Raw genomic sequence first — 20,749 nt, 5'->3', positions numbered from 1 at the left:
ACACATGACCAGGCTGGAAAGGCTCTTTTGAATGGCAGTGCACACTTCTGTGAACTTTATTGAAACTCTCCTTTGGAACAATAAATAAATTTCATTTCCTGCTACAACAGTGCGTTGCCTGTAGCAGAGGCTTTTAGACTGCAAATGAGAATTTACCAGGGGTGGGATTAATACCAGTTACAAAACCACTTTGCAAAACTAAATAATTAGCGAGGATGTCAACTGCATTCTCCTGGCATAAGCCACATGAGACCTTTTACAAGTTCAAGCTCCATTTTCAGTTCATCAATAACCTGAATTCATACAAAACCCACACATTAATGTTAATCTCCAACAGGAGTAGTAGAGTGGATATTTTCATTTCATAAAATACATACTGAAATCTTAGATTACACTTAGCATTAAGGCAGTGTGGAAAAAGCATTTTATCCAGTCTCTGGGGGAAAAAAGCCCAATCAGTTCTCATACCAGATTTTTTTAAAATGAAATTACAATCAGAAAATGTACTAGCACAAACTTTGAGCAAGAAAGCAAACTGGTTAATTTACACACATGGAACAAATGGTAAATAAAACTTCACTGACTCCAGTGCAGCACTCAAGATGTAACCCCTTAAAAGAAAGCGTCTTTTAATAATTGAAATAAAGCCACACAGATAGATCCATTCACCTCTGACTTTGATGTCCTATCTATTTATAAAATGCTTCAATCTATAGCTAAGTAGAAAAAGCATTCAGCCTATTGCAAAGAAAAAAGGAGGTGGAGTTTTTGAGACAGGAGAGCCCATGGCAACAAAAAGTCAAATCACACTTCAGAAACACCAAAACAAAACCTGGAGCCTTTTAAAGACTCATCAAACCAATAGGGCTCTTCCAAGTAGGAAATGGAGAGCTTCCACGACTGCTTTGATCAGTGTTAGTGTGCAGTGATTTAACTGGCTAATGGCCACTAACAGGGACACAGCTGCTGCTGCGCCAGGTCAGTGGCCTGCAGCTCAGAGCAAGCCCAGCTACGTGGTTTAAACTCGCCATAATGAATGAAATATCAGCCCTCTGCAGCCAGAAAATTCTCTCTGGTACCTTCCTCTCATTAGGGATGAAGTTCCTATGTATTTCTATAAGAATATATTCAATATTCCAATAATGAGTGTATTCTCATTTTAAAAATTGCCAGAGCATAAACATGTAATATGAGAGAATTACACTAAAAAAACTAAGCCTTGTTTAAAATCTGTTTTTATTTTCAGCACTGAACTGCTACTTTAATATTTAGCTGAACATTTAAAAGTCTGAATCCACATCTGGTCATTTTAACATTGCTCACCTTTTTGATAGAGGTGTTGCTTCCTTTATTTGAACCTCATAGCACTTTATACTGCTTTCAAAATTTTAGACCACCTGAGGTTACTGTTATTAAATATATCACAGAATAACAGCGACATTGAATATATGGTCTCTCTTCATCAGATATTGAAGCAAGGCAAACCCAGCCACTTCTTAAACAAGCAAATCATTGGTCTTGTTCTATTATAATACCACTTGTACTGACTTTGGATATAAACTTTAAAGATAGAAGACACAGTTAATTTTTCCTCCTGGTCTGCCAGACAAATGAATTGTGTTGGGAATGTGACTGCTGGTGTTTGGGTTTGGTTTGTTGTTTGGGGTTTTTCTGGGCTGGGGGAGTGGGGGTAGGGTTAATAATGTTATTTATTAAATACTGAGGCAGGAATGTACCACCTAACTGATGCCACTGATTTGCTTCAGAGTGCCTTCTATTATGAATTCTATTGAACTGAACAGCTTATACAAAGACCATTTATCCCATGCAGATGTTGGCTCTGGGTTGTGTTTTTTGCTTAACAAGCACAGGATACGCTCAGCACAGCGTCACATCCCTATTACAGTAAAACCATCCAACAGCATTGCAGTTGCTAACAGCAGTTTAGCACTGCTCTCACAAAACACACATCCACTATCTCAACAAGTTTGCTACGGTTGAGAAGCTGTGCAAAAATTCTCCTGGAAAAGATTCCTACTGAAGCTGTGGCTGCAACTTCCAGCCCTCTTGAAAACAAGACAAGAATAGCAGAACAAACTATAGTGTATGCTCAAATTCCATAATTTTGGGATTCTTATGCTCTCCCATACAAAGTTTTGGATAATCTTCAAGATACCTGACCAGCTCCTTAATAGTCCCACAAAGCACTCATGGGGTTTTCTTTCCCTGTAACACCACAGTAAAAATTCACACCTTTTCATGTGAGTGCTCACTCAGCCCAGAGAAGGGAGAGCCGATGTGACCTCCCCTCACTTTTCCGTGTTTGATCACACATGGGAAAGTCTTGGGACACCTCCCTCAAAGGGCACAACAGGGACAGTTGTTTCTACACAAATACGTGACAAAACCAGCAGGTATTTTGCAAAGGTAGAAGTCCTAGACCTTAGTTGCTACACCTCTGCAAAGACTGGCAGCCAGATCTGTGTGAAAAAAGGCACAGAGTGACAGCAAAGGCACTTATGTTGAAGTACACTTCTGCATTATTGAAGTCAACATTGGAATTTATTTTTAAAGCTTTATTTTCAAATCAAATACATTTATGGCCTTAATATGGCAGCAAACCTGCCCCTTACCTTCTCACAACCTCCCAGTTTCCTCTTCAACTCTCACCTAAGCCCCCTAGAAACTCACTCATTAACAGCACCTGAGAACACCAGGTCTTCCAAATATAAAGAGCAATTTCAACTTTTTTATACAAGCTAGAAATGACCCCTGTCTTAGAAGAGGTGATGGAAATATTTGCCATACTTCTGACATGCTACTGCCACCTTCTCCCAGGCTCATGGGTGCCCTGACACATCACTGAGACCCTTGAAACCTTTTCCCAAAACAATCCTCTCCTCCCCACGTCTCCCTCAGCCCCCAGAAAGGGCTGCAAGCAGTGAATTAAGACCACAGCTGAAGGGACTCTGCCAGCCTGGTGGGCCCTACAGCCTCAGCACTGCTCACATGAAATCAGGAGACCACGAGCACATTCCAGGTGTGCTGTCTGGGGACACTCCTTGCCCCCTTAGTGTCCCTAACAGTGGCATGCCTGAAAAGCAAGAGCATCTTCACTACTCCACAGGTAAACTGATATCCAAAAATGTCCATTTAAACAAGCACCAAGATTTTGAATCATAGTTCTGACTGCAGGCCTTACTCCATTTATCCTTTCAACTCTGGCCAGAAACACAACCACGAAGAACAAGGATTCAGATCTGCCCAAAGCTCTCCCACTGAACACTATGGCAGCTTTTACTGGAATTCTGATTTCTACCTTATCCACTTAAAGTATCTGGGCCTCTGCAGCAAAATTTAAATGGAAATATATTATCATACAGTATTCCATAGAAGCAACCACATACAGATGCTTCTTCCAGAGGAATTCAGACATACTTTCTGTACTGGATAGCTTTTGTGCACTTGTGTTATGCCATAAGAAAATGTAACTTTTCAACCTAGTGCAATGCCAGTAGGAAAACAGTGATGCAGGTGGAGCCTCATGGAACATGATTTTGCCCTTGTTATCCTACTGGACAATTCTCTGCTGAGTGGCACAGTGAGAAGATGTGCTCAAAAGTTCTCTTCAGCCTTCAGCAGTTTCTTCCATTCCTCCCTTGATGCTCACAGAGTCTCTCAAAGCTTCATTGTGGCCTGGCTGGTGTGTGGTGAGCACACTGAGTTCAGGGCTCTCCCTAGGCCTGCTCAACTCAGAACACTGCTGAGCCCTCTCAAACAGCCAGCTGAGCTTAGGGTATTGTGTCATGATAGAGGATGGCACTTGAGCAGCCTTGAGTAAACACAGTGTGCACAAAAGAGAGCTCTCAAGGCAGCAGAATGCAGCTAACTTTGAACTACTACGAGAAAAGCCTAAGAGTATTTCAGTATCTAAACATTCACATTAAAAATATTTTAATATGTCAAAATGTCGATAGTGCTGGAAAAACTATTAACATTTGTTGACATTCTTGACATAGTTTCACATTTTATCTCATGACAACAAAAGAATCATCAAAAATGCTAGGTTAAATATGTACTTGCTGCAGTATCTGTTAGATAAACACACTGAAAAAGTTTTTTTATATCAAATTTTGCTATTTGAAACAGCTGACTTCTGTCATTCACACCATTTTCAGTATCTGTAAGCCTGGTGCTGATACTTTTTAAGAGGGGAAGGATGTTTAATCAAGCAGAGCTCTGCAAATCCAGACAGTCCAGTTTGTAGCCTTCATATTTTAGAGAATTATCAACTAAACCAGATTTAGTTAGTGTATTACACCCACAGCAATACATACCAATGCTAAACCAATGTATAAAACTATGTTCTCTTTAAAATGGTAGAGTTTGAGTGCTGACTTGATTTGGAATGAGCTTTCATGGCAGTCCTGGCATATTCAGCAAAGTCAAGGAGAGCACCAGCATATCCAAACCTGTCTTTAGCTGAGCACAAAAGAAACCGGGAGTTTAACAGCTCATGTATTTCTGTTCTGCTCCCCCAGAATCTTCTTTGTATTGTGATTTTAAACCTGACAACACTTAACAACAACAAAAAGTGATACAGGGAAAGGGCACTCCAAGTTCATATTCTCTCAGCATGACCACACAGGGTTGATGCTCATAAAAAAAATCAGTATGCAACTACCTCCAAAGATGTTAGGACCAAAGTAGTGAATAAGTTCATTCTTATAAACTGAATTATACTCCAAGTGATTAAGTCAGAGGTGACTTGGAGATGAAATTAGCATCTCAACAAGTCAGGAGAAAGACAGAGAAACCAGGCAGTTCCACGTGTTTGTATGTCTGGAGTCGCTTTTTGCAACTGCTACAAAAAGCCGCTTTTGCAAGACAAATCAACAGCTTTGCTGAGAGCATTAAAACACTCAAAGATCAGAGCCCTGAACCTTTCAAAATCATAATTTTAGTATTTACTATGCTAGAGAGATGACTTGAATTTTTACAGTATGCAATTCAGATTTTAGAAATTTAAACAGAGGTGATTTACAACTGAAATATATTCAAATCAGAACATTTTGATTCATTTAGAACCATTAAAATGGTATCATTTTTGACTTGTAACAGCTTTTTCAAGGACTAGTGGTTGGAGGAGGGAAGGCTGTGCAGACCAATAGAACTCTAATGATATGAACCACATCCAAGAACCAATATCTGACACAACTCTAATACTTCAAGTAAAAACCAACAACTAAAAGCTGCAAGATAGACTCCTACAAACACTCTCCCATCTTTGATAAGAATCAGAGGTACAATGAACCTTTAGAGCATAATTATTTAATGTAGTTTCTTGTGGAGTCCAAGAGGTAAATCACTCAGCTATATATCTGCATTTCAAGGAAAAAGGACCATTTTGAATTATGTTATAGTCTTGATTTCATCTCCAAATTACAATTTCATTCCGTGATGTAAAATATCTCTGTTTTATAGAAATCTTATTCCTGCTCCAAACTGAACACCATCACATATCCTGAAAAGAAACAAACAATAAACAATGTAAGTGATCCATAAATCACTAATGAAATGAAAATCAATTCTCCCTATCCCCAAATTCCAAAGGTTTTAGCTGACATTAGTTTTTTAAAATAAATGCTTTGACACTCTGCCATCCATATGGAGCATTTACATTTCCAAATACAGCCCATAATTTTGAAATTGCTATTATATATTCACATTGCCCACAGAAACAATCCTCCTGTATGAAAGACTGGTTATCTCACACAATATTCACAAACAAGAACAGGCCTCCTGAAGCTTTTTATTGCATATTATAATGTAGGGGGATAGAATATAAGAAAATAAAATAAAGACAGAGTAGTGTTGTCATTTATTGCAAGAGTTCTATTATCATTATATTGCAAGGGTTCCATATTGCTAGAGTTTCATAACTCCTTGATGTTTCTCGTAGGCAGCTCCTCCAGGCACTGACTCTTCCTTGTCCTCACAACAGCCAACTGACTCCAGTTCCCCTCAGCCAACCAATCCATTCTTTTATAACACTTTTCTGATTGGCTACAGGTGGGGCCTGTTAAAATCAAGCCTGCTCCTAATCTTCAATAATTACCTTACAGCAACTCTTTAGGGGGTAAGATTACTTTCTATATTAACTTTATTTACTTATATTCTATCCCCCTACAGAGTAGAAAGTAATCTTACCCCTAAGGAGTTGCAGCTGGGTTAATTATTAAAGATTAGGAACAGGCTTGACTTTAACAGGCCACAGCTGTAACCAATGAGAAGAAGAGAAAAAGAGTGGGGTGGCTGGTTGAGAAGGGAACTGGAATCAGTTGGCTGCTTTGTGAAGAAGAGTCAGTGCTCAGAGGAGCAGCCCATGAGAAAACACCAAGACAGCATGAAACTTTGGTGGTAGGAGAAAACAGTATGGAACTTCTGCAGTAAGATGACAACATTATAATATTTGCTTGATGCAGGATAATTGGTTGCTAACAAATGAATTTGTTCTTCTTTCCTCTTTATAAACTCGTTTTCATTTTTCAAGCAAAGACGCTAAACTAGGTATTTATTAAAGACAGCAAATGAGGTATTTATCCAATCATTTGGGTTTAGAAGGCTTAAGAACACCCCACAAGCTGTTTGAGTGATCACTTCCCCACAAGAAATGAAGCTGCTGCACAGCTATTTGCACATATCAACAGCTGCTCTCAAGATAAATGAACTGTGGCACTTGGGAAGCAAAGTCTTCACCCAACTGTGCAACCAAGGTGAATAAAACAGGCTGGGAAAGCAGCAAGATGTCTCTGTTGGTATGGACTAAACAAACCCACGAATCACAACTCTCTCTGAGAAAGCAGACTGGAGTGCAGGAGCCTCTGCAGAAGCTGGTGTAGCAAACCAACCTGTCTCCAGGCTGTACTCCCATGGGGAAGCAGTAGTTGAGCTCGAGCCTGGCGATGTTTCCCAGGCGCAGCACTATTCCCAAGCCGTAGGACCAGCGGATGCACTCTGCCAGCCTCTGCAGGTGTGCCCTGGGACCATCACCTGCAGTCAAACACCAACAGATGAGCAGCACAGCAAGAGAGCAGAACTAGAATTAAAATACTGTGATTTCGGTTGGATTGTTGGCTGCTCTCCATGTCCCACTATAGGCATCTACTAGCAAGAAGGAGGAAATGAGTATTAAAGACTTCAATGTCTTTACTGCTCTCTTCCAGTACCTGAAGGGAACCCACAGGAAAAATAGAGAGAGACCAAGTGACAAGAGCCTGGAGTGACAGAATAAGGGGGAATGGCTTCACACTGACAGAGAGGAGGGTTAGATTGGATATGAGACAGAAATTGTTCCCTGTGAGGGTGCTGAGGCTCTGCACAGGTTGCCCAGAGAAGCTGTGGCTGCCCCATCCCTAGAACTGTGCAAGGCCTGGCTGGATGTGGCTTGCAGGAACCTGGGATAGTGGAAGGTGCCCCTGCCCAGGGCAGGCAGAAGAACAAGATGAGCTTTAAGGTCCCTTTTAACCCAAACCAGTCTGGGACCATATTCTATGATTTAGTGGGTCTCTACTATTTTTAAGTTGATTGAATTATCTCCTTCCTGTATGGATGTCACCTTTCTTACATCAAATGAGGCAGACATCAAATATCACTATATTCTAAAACTGAATGAAATCATATTGAAAAGTCATACATTAATACACTGAAATGTATCCTGAATAGAGATAGGGATGGGAGGAAAAAGAGTCCCATCAGATACCACACCCTCTTCTAATGCTACCACTTTTTCTTTAGTTCATCCCAGTAAACACCCAGAACCCCACTAAAACATCATCTTTCATTCTCCCTTCAGAATGGTGTAAGATAGCAAGTATTGGTTACACACTGATCTGCAAACATCACCTGTTCGTAGACAGTACCATTACCCTCCTGGCTCTCTTTCCTACAAGTTTTGCTGGAAATTATGGAGAGAGCTAAATAAACTACTGGCAATCTGTCAAATATGTAAGTTAAAAGCAGCAGGTTTTAGACAAACACCAAAATATATGCAGTAAACAAAGTGCCTCTGAGTGAACAGACACAGAACTCTCCTTTTTGCTCTTATGTGAAGAGAAGAGGGGGTTTTTATTCTGTTGAGTCTTACCATAGTTGAGATTGCAGAGATTTCCAGCATTAAGGAAGAAATGTGTTCGGAAAAGGTCCCCAAACCCTCCACGGCCAGGCCGGAAAGGGAGAGGGGTGTAGAGATGCAGCCCTCCAGCCCAGTAGGCTTCTCCTCCCAAATAATCGCCTGCTTGGAAAAAATGTTGGAATAAACATTTTAATTTTAATTTACTGTGGAACATATTAAAAGAATCACTTGTTAAAGGCACAAAAAATCATCCATAAGTTGTTTTACATTCCGTGAGTTTATATTCCCCTTCTACCCTTTACAACTCTTCCCATTTGCTTCCAACTCACTCCAAACTCACCACTATTAGTTTGAAAAATTAGAACTTCCACATTTCTTTAAACCTTCCAAGGGAAGTACATTTTTCTTCCTTCCCTCACCAGAACAGCCTGAGGCATGACAGTTCATCAGAATTACGTCCTGGCCAACTTTGCAATACTTCCCTTTGTAATAAAAATGGGCAATTGATACAACTGAACTATTAATTTCAAAATAGACTGGATATTGAATCCACTGATAACAGCAGAGTAAGGAAAAAAACTGAGGAAGCTCCTGGCCCTCCAAACACCTCTGCTGAGCAGATTATCTTTCTCCCTAAGCTACCTGAACATAGGCTGTATCAAACAAACTGTTGCTATAACCATGTTTTGGGAACTTTTCCAGCTTGAAGGTTGCTTACTAATTCAAATGACACACTGGAAGTGTGCAAGTTTGAACACACACATGGTTGATAACATTAGTAATTAATCACAGCTTAACTAAGAACTACCTGGCTTTATCCCATTGTGAACTGATCTGTAAACAACATATTTTGATATATTGATATTTTGATATTTGAGAAGCCATAACACTTCTCAAAAGTAGAGAATGAGTGTAACTATTTTCAGGCTATACAAAGTTTAAGGATTCTCTGTGACACACTAATATTTACAGTATTGTTCAGAGGAGGGGGACTTAAAACTGTCAGACCTTCACTCTGGGGTCCAATGCTGTACATACTGAATCCACGCACACTTGTTGGTCCACCAAGGTAAAACCTAGTGAATAGAGATAAATTTACTTTAATGCTTCACCTAAAGGTGACTTTGCAACAGCTTTAGTAATGTGATCTTTAAACACCAGCATCAGAAGGCAAAATTTGCTACAGAGTGAACAGAGTCAAAATATGGCTTTGTGTCTGAATAAACCTATGCTTGTTACAGAATTTTGCAGGTGGTAAATACCCTTTTGCAACCAGAAATATGGGCAGGCAGAGCTACTACACAGCCATTTATAAATTTTTACCAGCCCAATATGAAAATGGCTTGAGTAGGAACATGCAATTACAGCTAACTGCAAACATTTTATTCTCCTCAAAATTACTACTGTTTTTCTCTTGTGCAGAGTTTTCTATATACAACACCTCTGTTGACTGGGGAAAAAGCCCCAAACATTTAAAAAACTTGCCTGTCAGCTATACTGGATGGCTTGTCTCCAATAGGTACCAGCATTCCACCCCATAATGATGCTGAAACAACCTTTGGAGAGAAAAACAAGTTGCTTATTAGTACCTATTCCTCAGGCAGAGCTCCCATCAGTCTCCCAGAGTTACAGCTGCTCACATCCTTTGGACATCACAGCCTGTATGTCAGATTTGCAACAGGATTTTCAAGAAATTCTTGATGGCTGCTGCCCTCTTTCTTTTATGCAGTGTTGTGCCTTGAAAATGTTAATATAGCACAATTGAACCAAATGCTACTTCCACAACACCTTAAGGGAGCACTCAACCTCATTGTCTTGAGAACCTCATTGTCAACCTCTTGTCTTGAGAATTTTCATGTCCTGAATTAAGACAACACTGCTGCCATCAATTATTCCTGGCAATTTGAAACTCACAGGAGACTGAGTCCAACAAGCAGCTGCCAAAAATGTACAATTATAACTTGTCTGTAAATTACCCTTATAATTACATGAAACCACCTTCTGCGACTCACTATAATGACATCAAATAAACTACAGAGTTATTCTTTATCTATAAAAAGTAATTTCTGCAATTCAAGTCACTGAAATAAACAGATTTAATAATTTCCTTGCTGCCTGTGTGCTAGTTGTCACTGATAAACAGTGACATCTATTGACAGTACCTTTGGGATAGAAATTACTGTAACCCCTGACTTTAAAATCTTCATGATGGAAGTTGCTGTTTAATTCCCCATTCATCTCTGAGAAGAATTTACTGCACTATCTCCATGTGATAAAAAACTTCTTTCTAAATTCAGTTAGAAATACTCCTGGGATATGTTGAAATTCTTATTACAGTTTTTCAGCATTTCAATTCAACATCCTACTTCCACCTAATACTAAATCAATGCTGTTGAAATCAGCCTTCCAATTTTTTCCCAATAATCTTATACACAAGAAACAATTACATGCTATCACACCAAGATGAACAGTTATATATTCAACATTTCAATTAAAAAGGAAATTAAACCAAGATTATACAGAATATTCATGAAGGTTTAAAACTTCTAAGTTTTTCAAAAACTTCCAAGATTTTTGAAAAATCCCTTCTAAGGAAGACCACAAAGAACAGACACAACCAACATCACTTCTGGAAGGAAAAACATTCTTAAGGTTAACTGTGAAACAAGTTCTCTCCAAAATTCCCACTTTTCAAGTGATTCAGTATTCAAGTGATTGTGCAGAGGAGGAACATAAAGTTAAAAATACAGATAGTCCTTTTTTCAGAAAACAGAATCAAGTTATCTACTCCAGCCATTTTTCACAATCTTTTTCCTAATCCATAGTAGAAAATAATCATAAGACATAGGTTTAATAGCTCCAGAAAAACCTCAGGTCAATTACTCAAATATCTTTAAAAAGTTTACCGAATCCCAGAAAAGTTGCTTATTCAACTGAAATTCAAAGTCCTCTTTCAGAAAGCTCACATCTCCACCTGTATAGCCAGCCAACTCCTGCAAAGACATAAATTTATGGAAGTTGCAACAGATATATGTTTCTTTCCTCTAAAAGCCCAGCATGTCTGCATCAGCACAGGAAGTATTTTTCTTTACAAGAAATACAGAAACACTGGCATGGTGAGGCTGCTGATTTTTGGACTGAGCCATGCATGAAGCTCTGAGCCTCAGAAAAATGAGCTGCATTTTTTCTGTTCCAAATATTAAACCAAACTATTGCTTTCCAAGCCATTTTTTAAATGAAGGCAAGACAGAATGGAGCTGGAAAATGCAGCATCCAAAATCAAGACTGTATTTTCCTAGATCTGAGAAGATTTCATCTGCTGAAGAAGGCATGATACAATTTGTTATGTTCAGCTCTCATGAAGTGACTGAACTAACTCAGTGTTAAGAGGCAGAATCTAACAAATTACACAGTACCTAAACCCTGAATTACAACCACTTTTCTCACTCACAACAGTCCACTGCTGCTTACTTTTAGTTCCAGTGGCATTTTAAATCTGCCTCTTAAGCACTAGAGAAATTAATGCTTCTGAAGTATTACCCACACAGCAGAAAAGCCTACTTTTAGAAAGGCTCTGACTGTAACAAGAGGGAAAAGCATTTTCTCAGCCACAATGTTACATGCATATGCCTTGGAAAGTTATTTTTACCCAGTCTTTCATTTTTAACTCTCAGACTTAGAAATTATGTAAGGAGCAACAGGACTGCAGCCTGGCAGTCTCTGCATGACAGTGTTAAAAAAAAGAAGGGCTAATTATAACCCACTGAAAGTGTAGTGCAAATACTGTCAGGGGTAGTGTCTCTCAGCTAATAAATAATTTAAGGCTGATGGAGAGGCTGTGCTCTTCGACTAATGGCATACAAATGAAAATTTTCCACCATAAAAATACTTTCATGATTTTAAAAGGCACACTGGGTAAACAGAAAAGGTAATTAGTAGTCTGCATTGTCCCCTAGTCAATTTTAGATTAATTTCTAACTTTAGACTTTTGAACATGAACATTAATTAGATAAATTAAGACTTATTTGAAAACACAGATAAACCCCAATAATAGCACAAGTGATTTAAAGCTACCTGATTAATTTTCAGCAAAGCACCTCGTTTTGGCAAGATTGTGGAGTTCCGGGAATCAATTACCATGGCATGCTGAAAACAAGAAAAAAAATTGGGGTTAGGTTCTCATATCTGTTGAATGCCTCAGAGCAACACCATTATTTTCCTTCCAAAACTGTGCAAACAGTAGAAGACAAGCACAGCTCCAGCTAAGATTAGTACAGCTACATGGATTTGGGAACAATATCCCTGTAGACTGGCTTTGTTTGACATTTACAGGCCACATGAAATGCATACATTTGTATTTTCTGCCATGGCACACACCAGAAACAGAGCAGCAGCCCAACTGCAACCCACCAATCTGCAAAGAGTTTATCTCCTACAGTTTGTAAGCTGTAAGTGAAAGATGGCAAGTGACCAGAAGCTGGCATCAGGGAGAATGTTTACAAAAGGCTGAGGATGAGGAAATTTACTCTTCCTGTCTGCTACACAACAAAGCAATTCTGCAAAAAGAAATGGCAGGTGAGACAGAGGGAGAACAAGCCAAAGCCTAACAGTCAACTATAATTCTCTTAATTCCCTGTTTTCCCTTTGGGCCTCCTGGATTCTCCATGCCAATGACCGGACACAGCAAAAGATGTCTGAAGGAAAATACATTCCCTCCAAAGACAAAAAGCTCCTTTGGTATCACTCCTAAGTATGAGATGACTCAAAGTTATGTGTTTTTTAAAATATTATAATGAAAAAGCCTTACAGAGAGAGAAGATTTTAGAGAGTGCCCACTTTCCTCTCGAACAGAAAAGGATGCTGTTCTAGCAAGGCAGCCAAGCTCTCTCCACACAACTTCCCACTTCACTGTGTGATTGGTCTTCCAGATGGGAAACTACAATAAAGGATTGAGAAAGTCATTAAAACAATTGTTACAAAATTAAAATAAATATTTTTTATATTTGAGTCTAAAATTCTTGCCAAACTTCTTGAAACAGAGAGAAACCCTTTTCCATTTCAGAGTTATGCTAATTCTGCTCCAGCAAAGAGAGTCAGATGCACATTAATGAATCCATTCCAAAGAAAAATACCTTGAATTGGGCTGATACAGTAAACTAGGCAGTCAGCTACCTTTCTGAAATGATAATTAAAAAAAAATTGAAGAAAAACATACTGGCATTTTTATATGGCCAAAATCCAAGATGCACAACCTCTGTCCTTTTCAAATCACTGACCTCTTTCAAATAAAGACAAGTCAGCCCTGTGCATGAGTGATTCAATTATTCAAAAAGTAAAACAAGTATTTCCAAGAGCCCAACTGAAATCCAAATGAAGCATGTGTTACACTTGTGCTACACTCACATTATATTCTGTTGATATTCCTCTGTCTGTTTCTCGAAGAGAGCTCCAAGGGAACTGCCCAGTTACTTTGTATACATTAGCTGAAAAACTGAAACACAACATTACTGGCAGGTTTGAAAGGGAAACTATTTAAGGTACAGCTCTGAGCAACTACAAAAATTTAAGAAATTAGCTCTGCTACATCATTACCAGACCCTCAGAAAAGAATAGATATAAGTTTTACTCGAGGAAAGATCTTTTAATTGCTTTATATTCCTTCACTAAAAAAAGAAGTAGCAAAAACCACATCCCCTACTTTTTTTCAAAGTTTCCAGGCCGTGGTTTGAAGAAGGACAGGCCATATGAAGTCTCTTTTGTTCCATAGGAGAACTGGAAGGTCACCTTTTCTGCACGTCCAAGGAGATTTGGGAACTTCAGCCCAAGTACCTACAGAAAATAAATTAAAAAAACCCCAAAACACTAGACAAACAAACAAAAACCTCCACACACCATAACATTTTATATTGTCTGCTGCCTTACATCTAAATCATATGCTGAAGACAGGGACACCATGAGAATTAGGAATTAAGATATTTAAAAATACACATAACTGAATGTGGTTTTTTTCTGTTAGTTTTCTCTCTGCACTGGCAGCAAAAGCCAACAGTGCAGATTACAATTAAACATCCAACTTTTATTGCTGTTTAGTAGCTGCTTACTTAATCTGCACTCTCACTGAGACATCAGTACTGGTATTACTTCCAGCAAAACCTCCAAGCCTGTCTCAAAGCCCTGGAGAACAAATCTTTGGCACAACAAGCAGCTGCCCTGCAACTGCAGACCCTCCCAGTGACCCTCAGGAGAAACCCATGTCAGGGAGGGCTCATCAGAACCAAAGCAAGGGAAAATTATCACTATGGAGCCACTTCCCTGTAATTTTGTTTTGAGCACCAGGATCCTTTTGCAACTGGACCTGGTGCCACAACACAATTCTATAATTCTCCTGAAACTACTGAAACAGTTTTGCCAATTCTGACACAAATTCCTTGCATCCTTCAGCCAGCTCTTGGCCCTCTAACAGAAAAGATGGAGCAGCTTTCCTACCAACACAGACACTACCACTGTACTATTGTTGTGTGTTCTATTGGAAAAGAATACTAAAAAACTCCCAAATCCTGACTGCCTTTGTCTGACAGCTGTTGGAAGCAAACCAGTAACCTGAGCTTTGTAATGATGGTTATTATGCCATAAAAATGAAAAGGCTTTTAGTATGAAGTACTAGATGTATAAACTTCAGCTGAATTTATGGGATTAGAATATATAAATCTATGCAACTGTTAAGGAAACGTAATCTGGGTTGCCAGTATCAGTGTATACAAGTCATGCTTTTAGAGCATTCACAAGTTTTACTTCTCTGTGATAAATTAAAAACAAACAGAAGAGGAAGTTGAGCACAAAAAGAGAAACCCAAGCAGCTTTCAGTCAGTTCTGAGCAGCACTGGAAGCAACAGGTAGGATTCCCTGCTGGCTTCCTTCAGGCCACAACACCATGGACTTGGCTCCTGGCAGTGGAGCTGCATAAGCAGCTCTCAACTCACCCAGTTCCAACTCTCCTTGCACATGCAAAACACCATCACCTGAGTCATGTGGGATCATACTCAGGTTAAAAATATCCCTAAGAGGAAAAGGATGAGCCCCTTGATCTGGGTTATCCACCAGCCCCAGGCACAGCTGCCCTGTGAAGTGAGAAGGCAAAAAGGGTGCAGGATGAGCACCTGAAAGCACAACCTGCTCACAGCAGCACCTCTGGTAAAAGCACATTCACAGACCAGCAGTACAGCTGGCGCTTCCTGGGGCAATTGGCAAATATTGTTCATACAAGACTTTAATCTGATGCATCCTTAATTGAGTCATATGAAAAAAAGTTCCAAAGTTTGTAGAATTCATGAAAACCTACAGCCCAGAATAATTGATACCACACTAAAAGAAAAAAACAAGAAAAATTTCTAAGTTAAATATAAAGCATTTTGACTGAGAAGAAAAATACTTCAAGTATATCTCATAGAAACAAAATGGCAAATTCCTTGCTAATCTCTCCAGGAGATGAAACATCCTAAATAGTAGCAAGAAATTATTCAAGAAGTTTCAAGAATTAAAAAACTAACATGCTGAGCTGGAATCTACAGCATTGTCCCCCAGCTCAAAATAGGCTCTTGCTGAATGAAAGCCTGGCACAAAGGCCTGACAAAGTCTTAGTAAGGCTGGATCAAGACTGGATCACCAAATTCCTAGCTAGGCTTGAAACTGAAGGTAAGAGGAATATCAAAAGGCATTAGTAATAATCTGAAATAATCCATACCATGCTGCCTTCATTGTTGCCAACCATGGTGTTATAGCTCCCAGTTAACCTTCTCAGTTCAGTTACCTCAAACGTCACATCTAAACCATTTGGAAGGGCATCATCTCCTAAAGAAATAAATGAAGTGCATGTTATCTCTAAAGAGATATTTTTAAAACTGCAGACAGAAGGTTACTTGAATTATTTGAAAACTGAGTTAAGGCATAATAAAAGTCCATGCTACAAAGGGAAATGGCTTGAGAAAAGGATGTTGGATGTGAGTGCAGAATATGACTCAATCATAGGATTACTGGCTTTAATAATTTCATGTGCATGTGATGTGCAATACAAGTACAGGACACATTTTCAAGCTTTCCCTCACATGTTCCTTGAAACTGTGGATTAAGAAAAGCTTATTGTAATCATTGTAAGTGCTGAAAATTCACTCATTGACATACACATATATTCAGACACATGCAAATAGATTTCCTTCATAGGATAACTGATGTTGATACATTTGTACCCACAGCACACCCACCTATTCTTCTAAAATACATACGAAGGTATACAAGACTAAGTTATACACACAAAAAACACCCAACCTATTACACAGGGAAATATATATTACAGTTATGAACATAAGAGAATAAAGGTGAGGATAAGTGAGGGAATACACACCTTGGCAGGTATCAATCAGAACATCCACCTGTCTAAAGATTCCAAGACGAAGCAACTTCTCACGAGCTTCATGTGATTTCCTCATCACCTACAGCATGAGAAAAGTTGCTCAGTCACAGAATCAGAGGATATTTGGGATGGAAGGGGCTTTCAAGATAATTTGGTCCCTTCGAGTCTTTCAGGTTAACAAAAAATAATGAGGATAAATTAGTTAAAATGCAGCTAAGTTGTAAAATATTCACAGATGTGCATCTTCAAAACAGAACACAACCACCTTAACACTTGCATCTACAGAAATAATTTAAATCTAGAGCATCTGGCTCAACACCTTCATACCTTTTGTTAGTTTGCTTCCTAATTACTTTAATAGTTAGAACAGTTATTCAAATAGGTTCCAGTAGTTACAACTTATTTAGGGGGCCCCTGTTCTTGACAGAGGTGCCCCATGTCTGAAGGGAGTTGCCCAAAGCAGGAAAAAGAGAGAAAAAATTTAAATTAATTTCTAAACAGCAAGTCTGTTATTTGTTGCAGCACTTACATCAATGAGATTTTTTGCCTTGAAAACATCACAGATTTCATACATGATGATGTCATCTTTGGTCCTTCCAAGTCCTTCGAAGTGCACATGCTGAACCACCACCTAAACACAACAAATCTTTACACACAAGTACTGGATTTGCATCTAATAACGAGGATCAAGGTCACTAATGCACAAAAATTATTGTGAGAAACCCTGATGATTCCTAGGGCTAATTCCTGCTAACCTACATCATCAGAAATGACTGCTTTCTGAGATTCTGGGACATTGTTCCCATAACAGAAAAACAAAAGAAAAGAGATTTCTGACACCAAAGTTAACACTGGATGTAGCAGAAGAAACACTGATGGACTGCAGCTGCTGGGGTTGTGGTTATAAATGTTGTTTGGACAAAGAAGCAACTGCAGAAATCACACAAGTAATAAGTACATAAGCCAGAATTATGTAGTTAGTTGTAGTTATTTGCTACTTCTTTTATCAGCTATACATAAGCAAAGAATTAAAAGAAGAAAATCAAGCAAGTGTACAAGCCACAAATATTTAAACTCTGTTAAAACCATCACTACCACAGAAGCAGTGCAGTTTGAAATGCAGCTGAAAATCACTCCCATTATGAGGTACTATACTTTCATTTTGATACATAATCACCTGAGACAATTTTACTGTAAAAATCACAGCACCTTCCACACTACCCAGTACAAACGGAGTCCAGTGACGGCATTTCCCTTATTTTTCCAATCTTTTCAGTGAATTATAATTTTAGGGGTAAATGTCAAAAAAAATCTGCTTCAAATAGTTGTCAAGGATTGGAACAGGCTGCCCAGGGCAGACACTACCCCTGGGGAGATTAAAAACCAAGAGGATGTGGCACTTGGGACATGGTTTAGTGCTGGGTTAACAGTTAAGACTCTGTGATCTTAGAGGTCTTTTCCAACCTAAACAATTCTATACCAGAGTTTGTAAAAGAGGCTATGCATATTATAATAACTCGATCAGAAATATTTGTATGACTCTGTGTATTATGTATAATACAACAGCAAAATAACAGCAACCTTCTATTACTGCCAATTGCTGAAAAAACTGCTCTCCAAAAAATTCAGGATGTTGCTCAGGCACTTACATCTTTGTTTTCAAGAATTTCCTGCTTGCTCTCAGGTTCAACTTCAACCAGTTCAGCTTCCTCTCCCAAGGAACCAAAGTCTGGCCCAGCCATTGGAAGAGGCTCCAAACTCTGAAAGCATAAGAGAAAACAGCAGTTAATAGGGTACACAGATTTGTGATTGGTGCCTTTTGTAAATGAGAAATATCCATGGTTCTCAACAGTGAGCTCATCCAATCCTAAGGGAAAAAAGCAAAAGATAACTAAAATGAAAGGAATTTACCAAAACACGACACCTACCTGCTTGCTGAAATTTTTAATGAAAACTAAATAGCTTCCACATTGAATGATTTCTGAAAAATAATCTGCATTCTTCCAAAAAATAGTCTTAAGACAGGCTTGTTGTGTAAAAAGACGAATTCCAAATTCTTTAAAAAACCCTAAAAGCTCATGCTGTCACTTCTCTAGTTTGGGTTTTAGGAGGCAGAAGACTAGGAATGTCAAACAATAAAATAAAAAGGGTGTTGTCAGAATGTTAGTTTGCTTTGCATGTATTTATTTGCCTTCATATTTCAGTATTTCTTTTATTTTTAGCCTTATTCTTTTCAAATACAGCTCAAGAACCTCGGGTTCTGACCATCAGAGCCAAACACTTTATGAAACACAGCATGGCTTTATTTATTATACCTGAAAGAGTCCTAAAAGAAGACTTATCAGAATAGCCGCTTTCCTGACTAGTAAACTGCTGTTGCATATCAAAATCCAGTCAAAGGAAGACAGAATCTTCTACTACTGCCACAAATTTCAGACAAGTGTGAAACACTTTGTATCCACATAATATTCTCTAGCAGTTCACACGATAGACGGACACAAAACACAGAATGCAAGCAAAAAATCTTGAAACAGAAATTACATTAGTCATGGTATTTACATACTCTAGAGCCTTAATTGGAGGCAGCTCTCTGCAGCTGTTCGTCAGCCTCAAAACTGACCACTTAGACCTCTGTGTTTCTTCTTTAAGCACTGGTAGATGGATTTGGAGATTTGTGCATATATTCCCGATGATTTCAGGCATGAGCCCCTCAGCCCTCTCCAAGCAATGCAAGGCTCCAGCCTCCAAGTCTCACCAAGGGCGCTTCTCTTTGCGCTGTGTTTTGTCAGCTGCTTGGTTTTGGCTTTTGTTTGGTTTTGGTCGTTTTTATTCTCTTTTTATTTCCCCAGCCTCGTTCCTGCCAGCCCACCCCCTGGGTAGGTCAGCTTTGGGAAAGCCTCAGGAAAGACCTGGAAAAGACCCAGGTATTCTATAGGGAGAAAAGTAGTAAGAAATTTATCTCCTTTGGGAGGGTGGTGAGGCCCTGGCACAGGCTGGCCAGAGAAGCTGTGGCTGCTCCTTACATGGAAGGCCAGGTTGGATGGGGCTTGGAGCAGCCTGAGACAGTGGAAGGTGTCCTTGCCCATGGCAGCGGGGACGTGTCACCACACGACCATAGAGGTCGCTCCCAAGCCGTCAGTATCACTGATTCTATAAAATCCCCAGAAATGAGCAGGGAAGGAAAGGCGCCTCCGGGCACTGGCACAGGCTCCGACCCCTTCTTTCTGCCCCGACTGTGCCACAACCGGCGGGCTCGGAGGCGCGGAGCGGCTGAGGCGGGACACGGCCCCCGCTCGCAGCCCCAGCCCCGCTCCCGCCCGCGCCGTGCCCGGCCCGAAGGTCGCGGCGGGAAGCGCGGGGCCCTGCGACCTTCGGGCGGCCCCGGGGCGGCTGCCCGGGTCCCACCCCCGGCGGGTCCCGCCCCGGCCGACCCCCAGGGCCCCGGCGCTCACCCGGGCGTGCACGGTGCCCATGGCGGCGGCGGCGCGGGCGCGGCCTCGGCGGCTCCGGCGGACTCGGGGCGCTCAGGGCCGCAGCGCGGGGGCGGCCATGACAGGCGGCCCCGCCCGGCGCCCATTGGTCGGGACGGCGGAAGGGGCGGGGCCAGGGGAGCGCTTCCTGCGGCCGGGGGTCACCGAAAGCGGGAAACTCACCCTAAACCCGGGGGTTAATCCCAAACCCGGGGGTTAATCCCAAACCCGGGAAATTCACCCTAAACCCGGGGGTTAATCCCAAACCCGGGGGTTAATCCCAAACCCGGGAAATTCACCCTAAACCCGGGGGTTAATCCCAAACCCGGGAAATTCACCCTAAACCCGGGGGTTAATCCCAAACCCGGGAAATTCACCCTAAACCCGAGGAATTCACCCTAAACCCGGGGGTTAATCCCAAACCCAGGGAATTCACCGTAAAACCCGCGGGATTCAGCCTAAACCCGTGGGATTCACCCCAAACTCGTGGGATTCAACCCAAACACGGAGAATTCAACCCAAATCCGGGGGGGTTAATCCCAAACCCGGGGAATTCACCGCAGACCCCCTAGATGCAGCCAAAACCGGGGAATTCAGCCCAAGCGCAGGCGATTCACCCAAACCCACGTGTTCGTTTCACCCTGAACCCATGAATTCACCCCAAACGCACGTGTTACATCCCAAACCCATGGGATTTGTCCCAGCCCCCGGAGAATCACCCCAAACCCGGGGAATTCA

General features: G+C 40.5%; 1 protein-coding gene across 1 annotated transcript; it reads right to left on the bottom strand.

Moving 5' to 3' along the window:
- Positions 1-5,315: 5,315 nt before the first annotated feature.
- SAMM50 (SAMM50 sorting and assembly machinery component) lies at positions 5,316-20,082 on the bottom strand. The gene is made up of 15 exons (XM_063154269.1): positions 19,994-20,082; positions 18,191-18,301; positions 17,071-17,172; positions 16,533-16,620; positions 15,876-15,982; positions 13,833-13,963; positions 13,538-13,625; positions 12,942-13,070; positions 12,209-12,280; positions 11,041-11,127; positions 9,620-9,690; positions 9,143-9,210; positions 8,147-8,293; positions 6,912-7,053; positions 5,316-5,524 (listed from the first exon to the last, which is right to left on the bottom strand). The coding sequence occupies exons 1-15, from the start codon at positions 20,012-20,014 to the stop codon at positions 5,479-5,481; spliced, it is 1,410 nt and encodes a 469-aa protein (XP_063010339.1). The 5' UTR covers positions 20,015-20,082; the 3' UTR covers positions 5,316-5,478.
- Between the last annotated feature and the right edge of the window lie 667 nt (positions 20,083-20,749).

Source organism: Melospiza melodia, chromosome 4, assembly GCF_035770615.1.
Source record: "Melospiza melodia melodia isolate bMelMel2 chromosome 4, bMelMel2.pri, whole genome shotgun sequence".
NCBI classification, from domain to species: Eukaryota; Metazoa; Chordata; class Aves; order Passeriformes; family Passerellidae; genus Melospiza; species Melospiza melodia.
This window is presented reverse-complemented; position numbering and strand designations above follow the sequence as displayed.

What these genes read in the sequence shown, in the direction of transcription:
- SAMM50 (XM_063154269.1), bottom strand. Translation starts at nt 20,014, where the DNA reads ATGGGCACCGTGCACGCCCGG. An exon ending in TGGGCACCGTGCACGCCCGG is followed by an intron (nt 18,302 to 19,993) that starts GTGAGCGCCGGG and finishes TTATGCTTTCAG; the next exon opens with AGTTTGGAGCCTCTTCCAAT. An exon ending in CATTGGACCCCAGAGTGAAG is followed by an intron (nt 8,294 to 9,142) that starts GTCTGACAGTTT and finishes TTTTCCAAGCAG; the next exon opens with GCGATTATTTGGGAGGAGAA.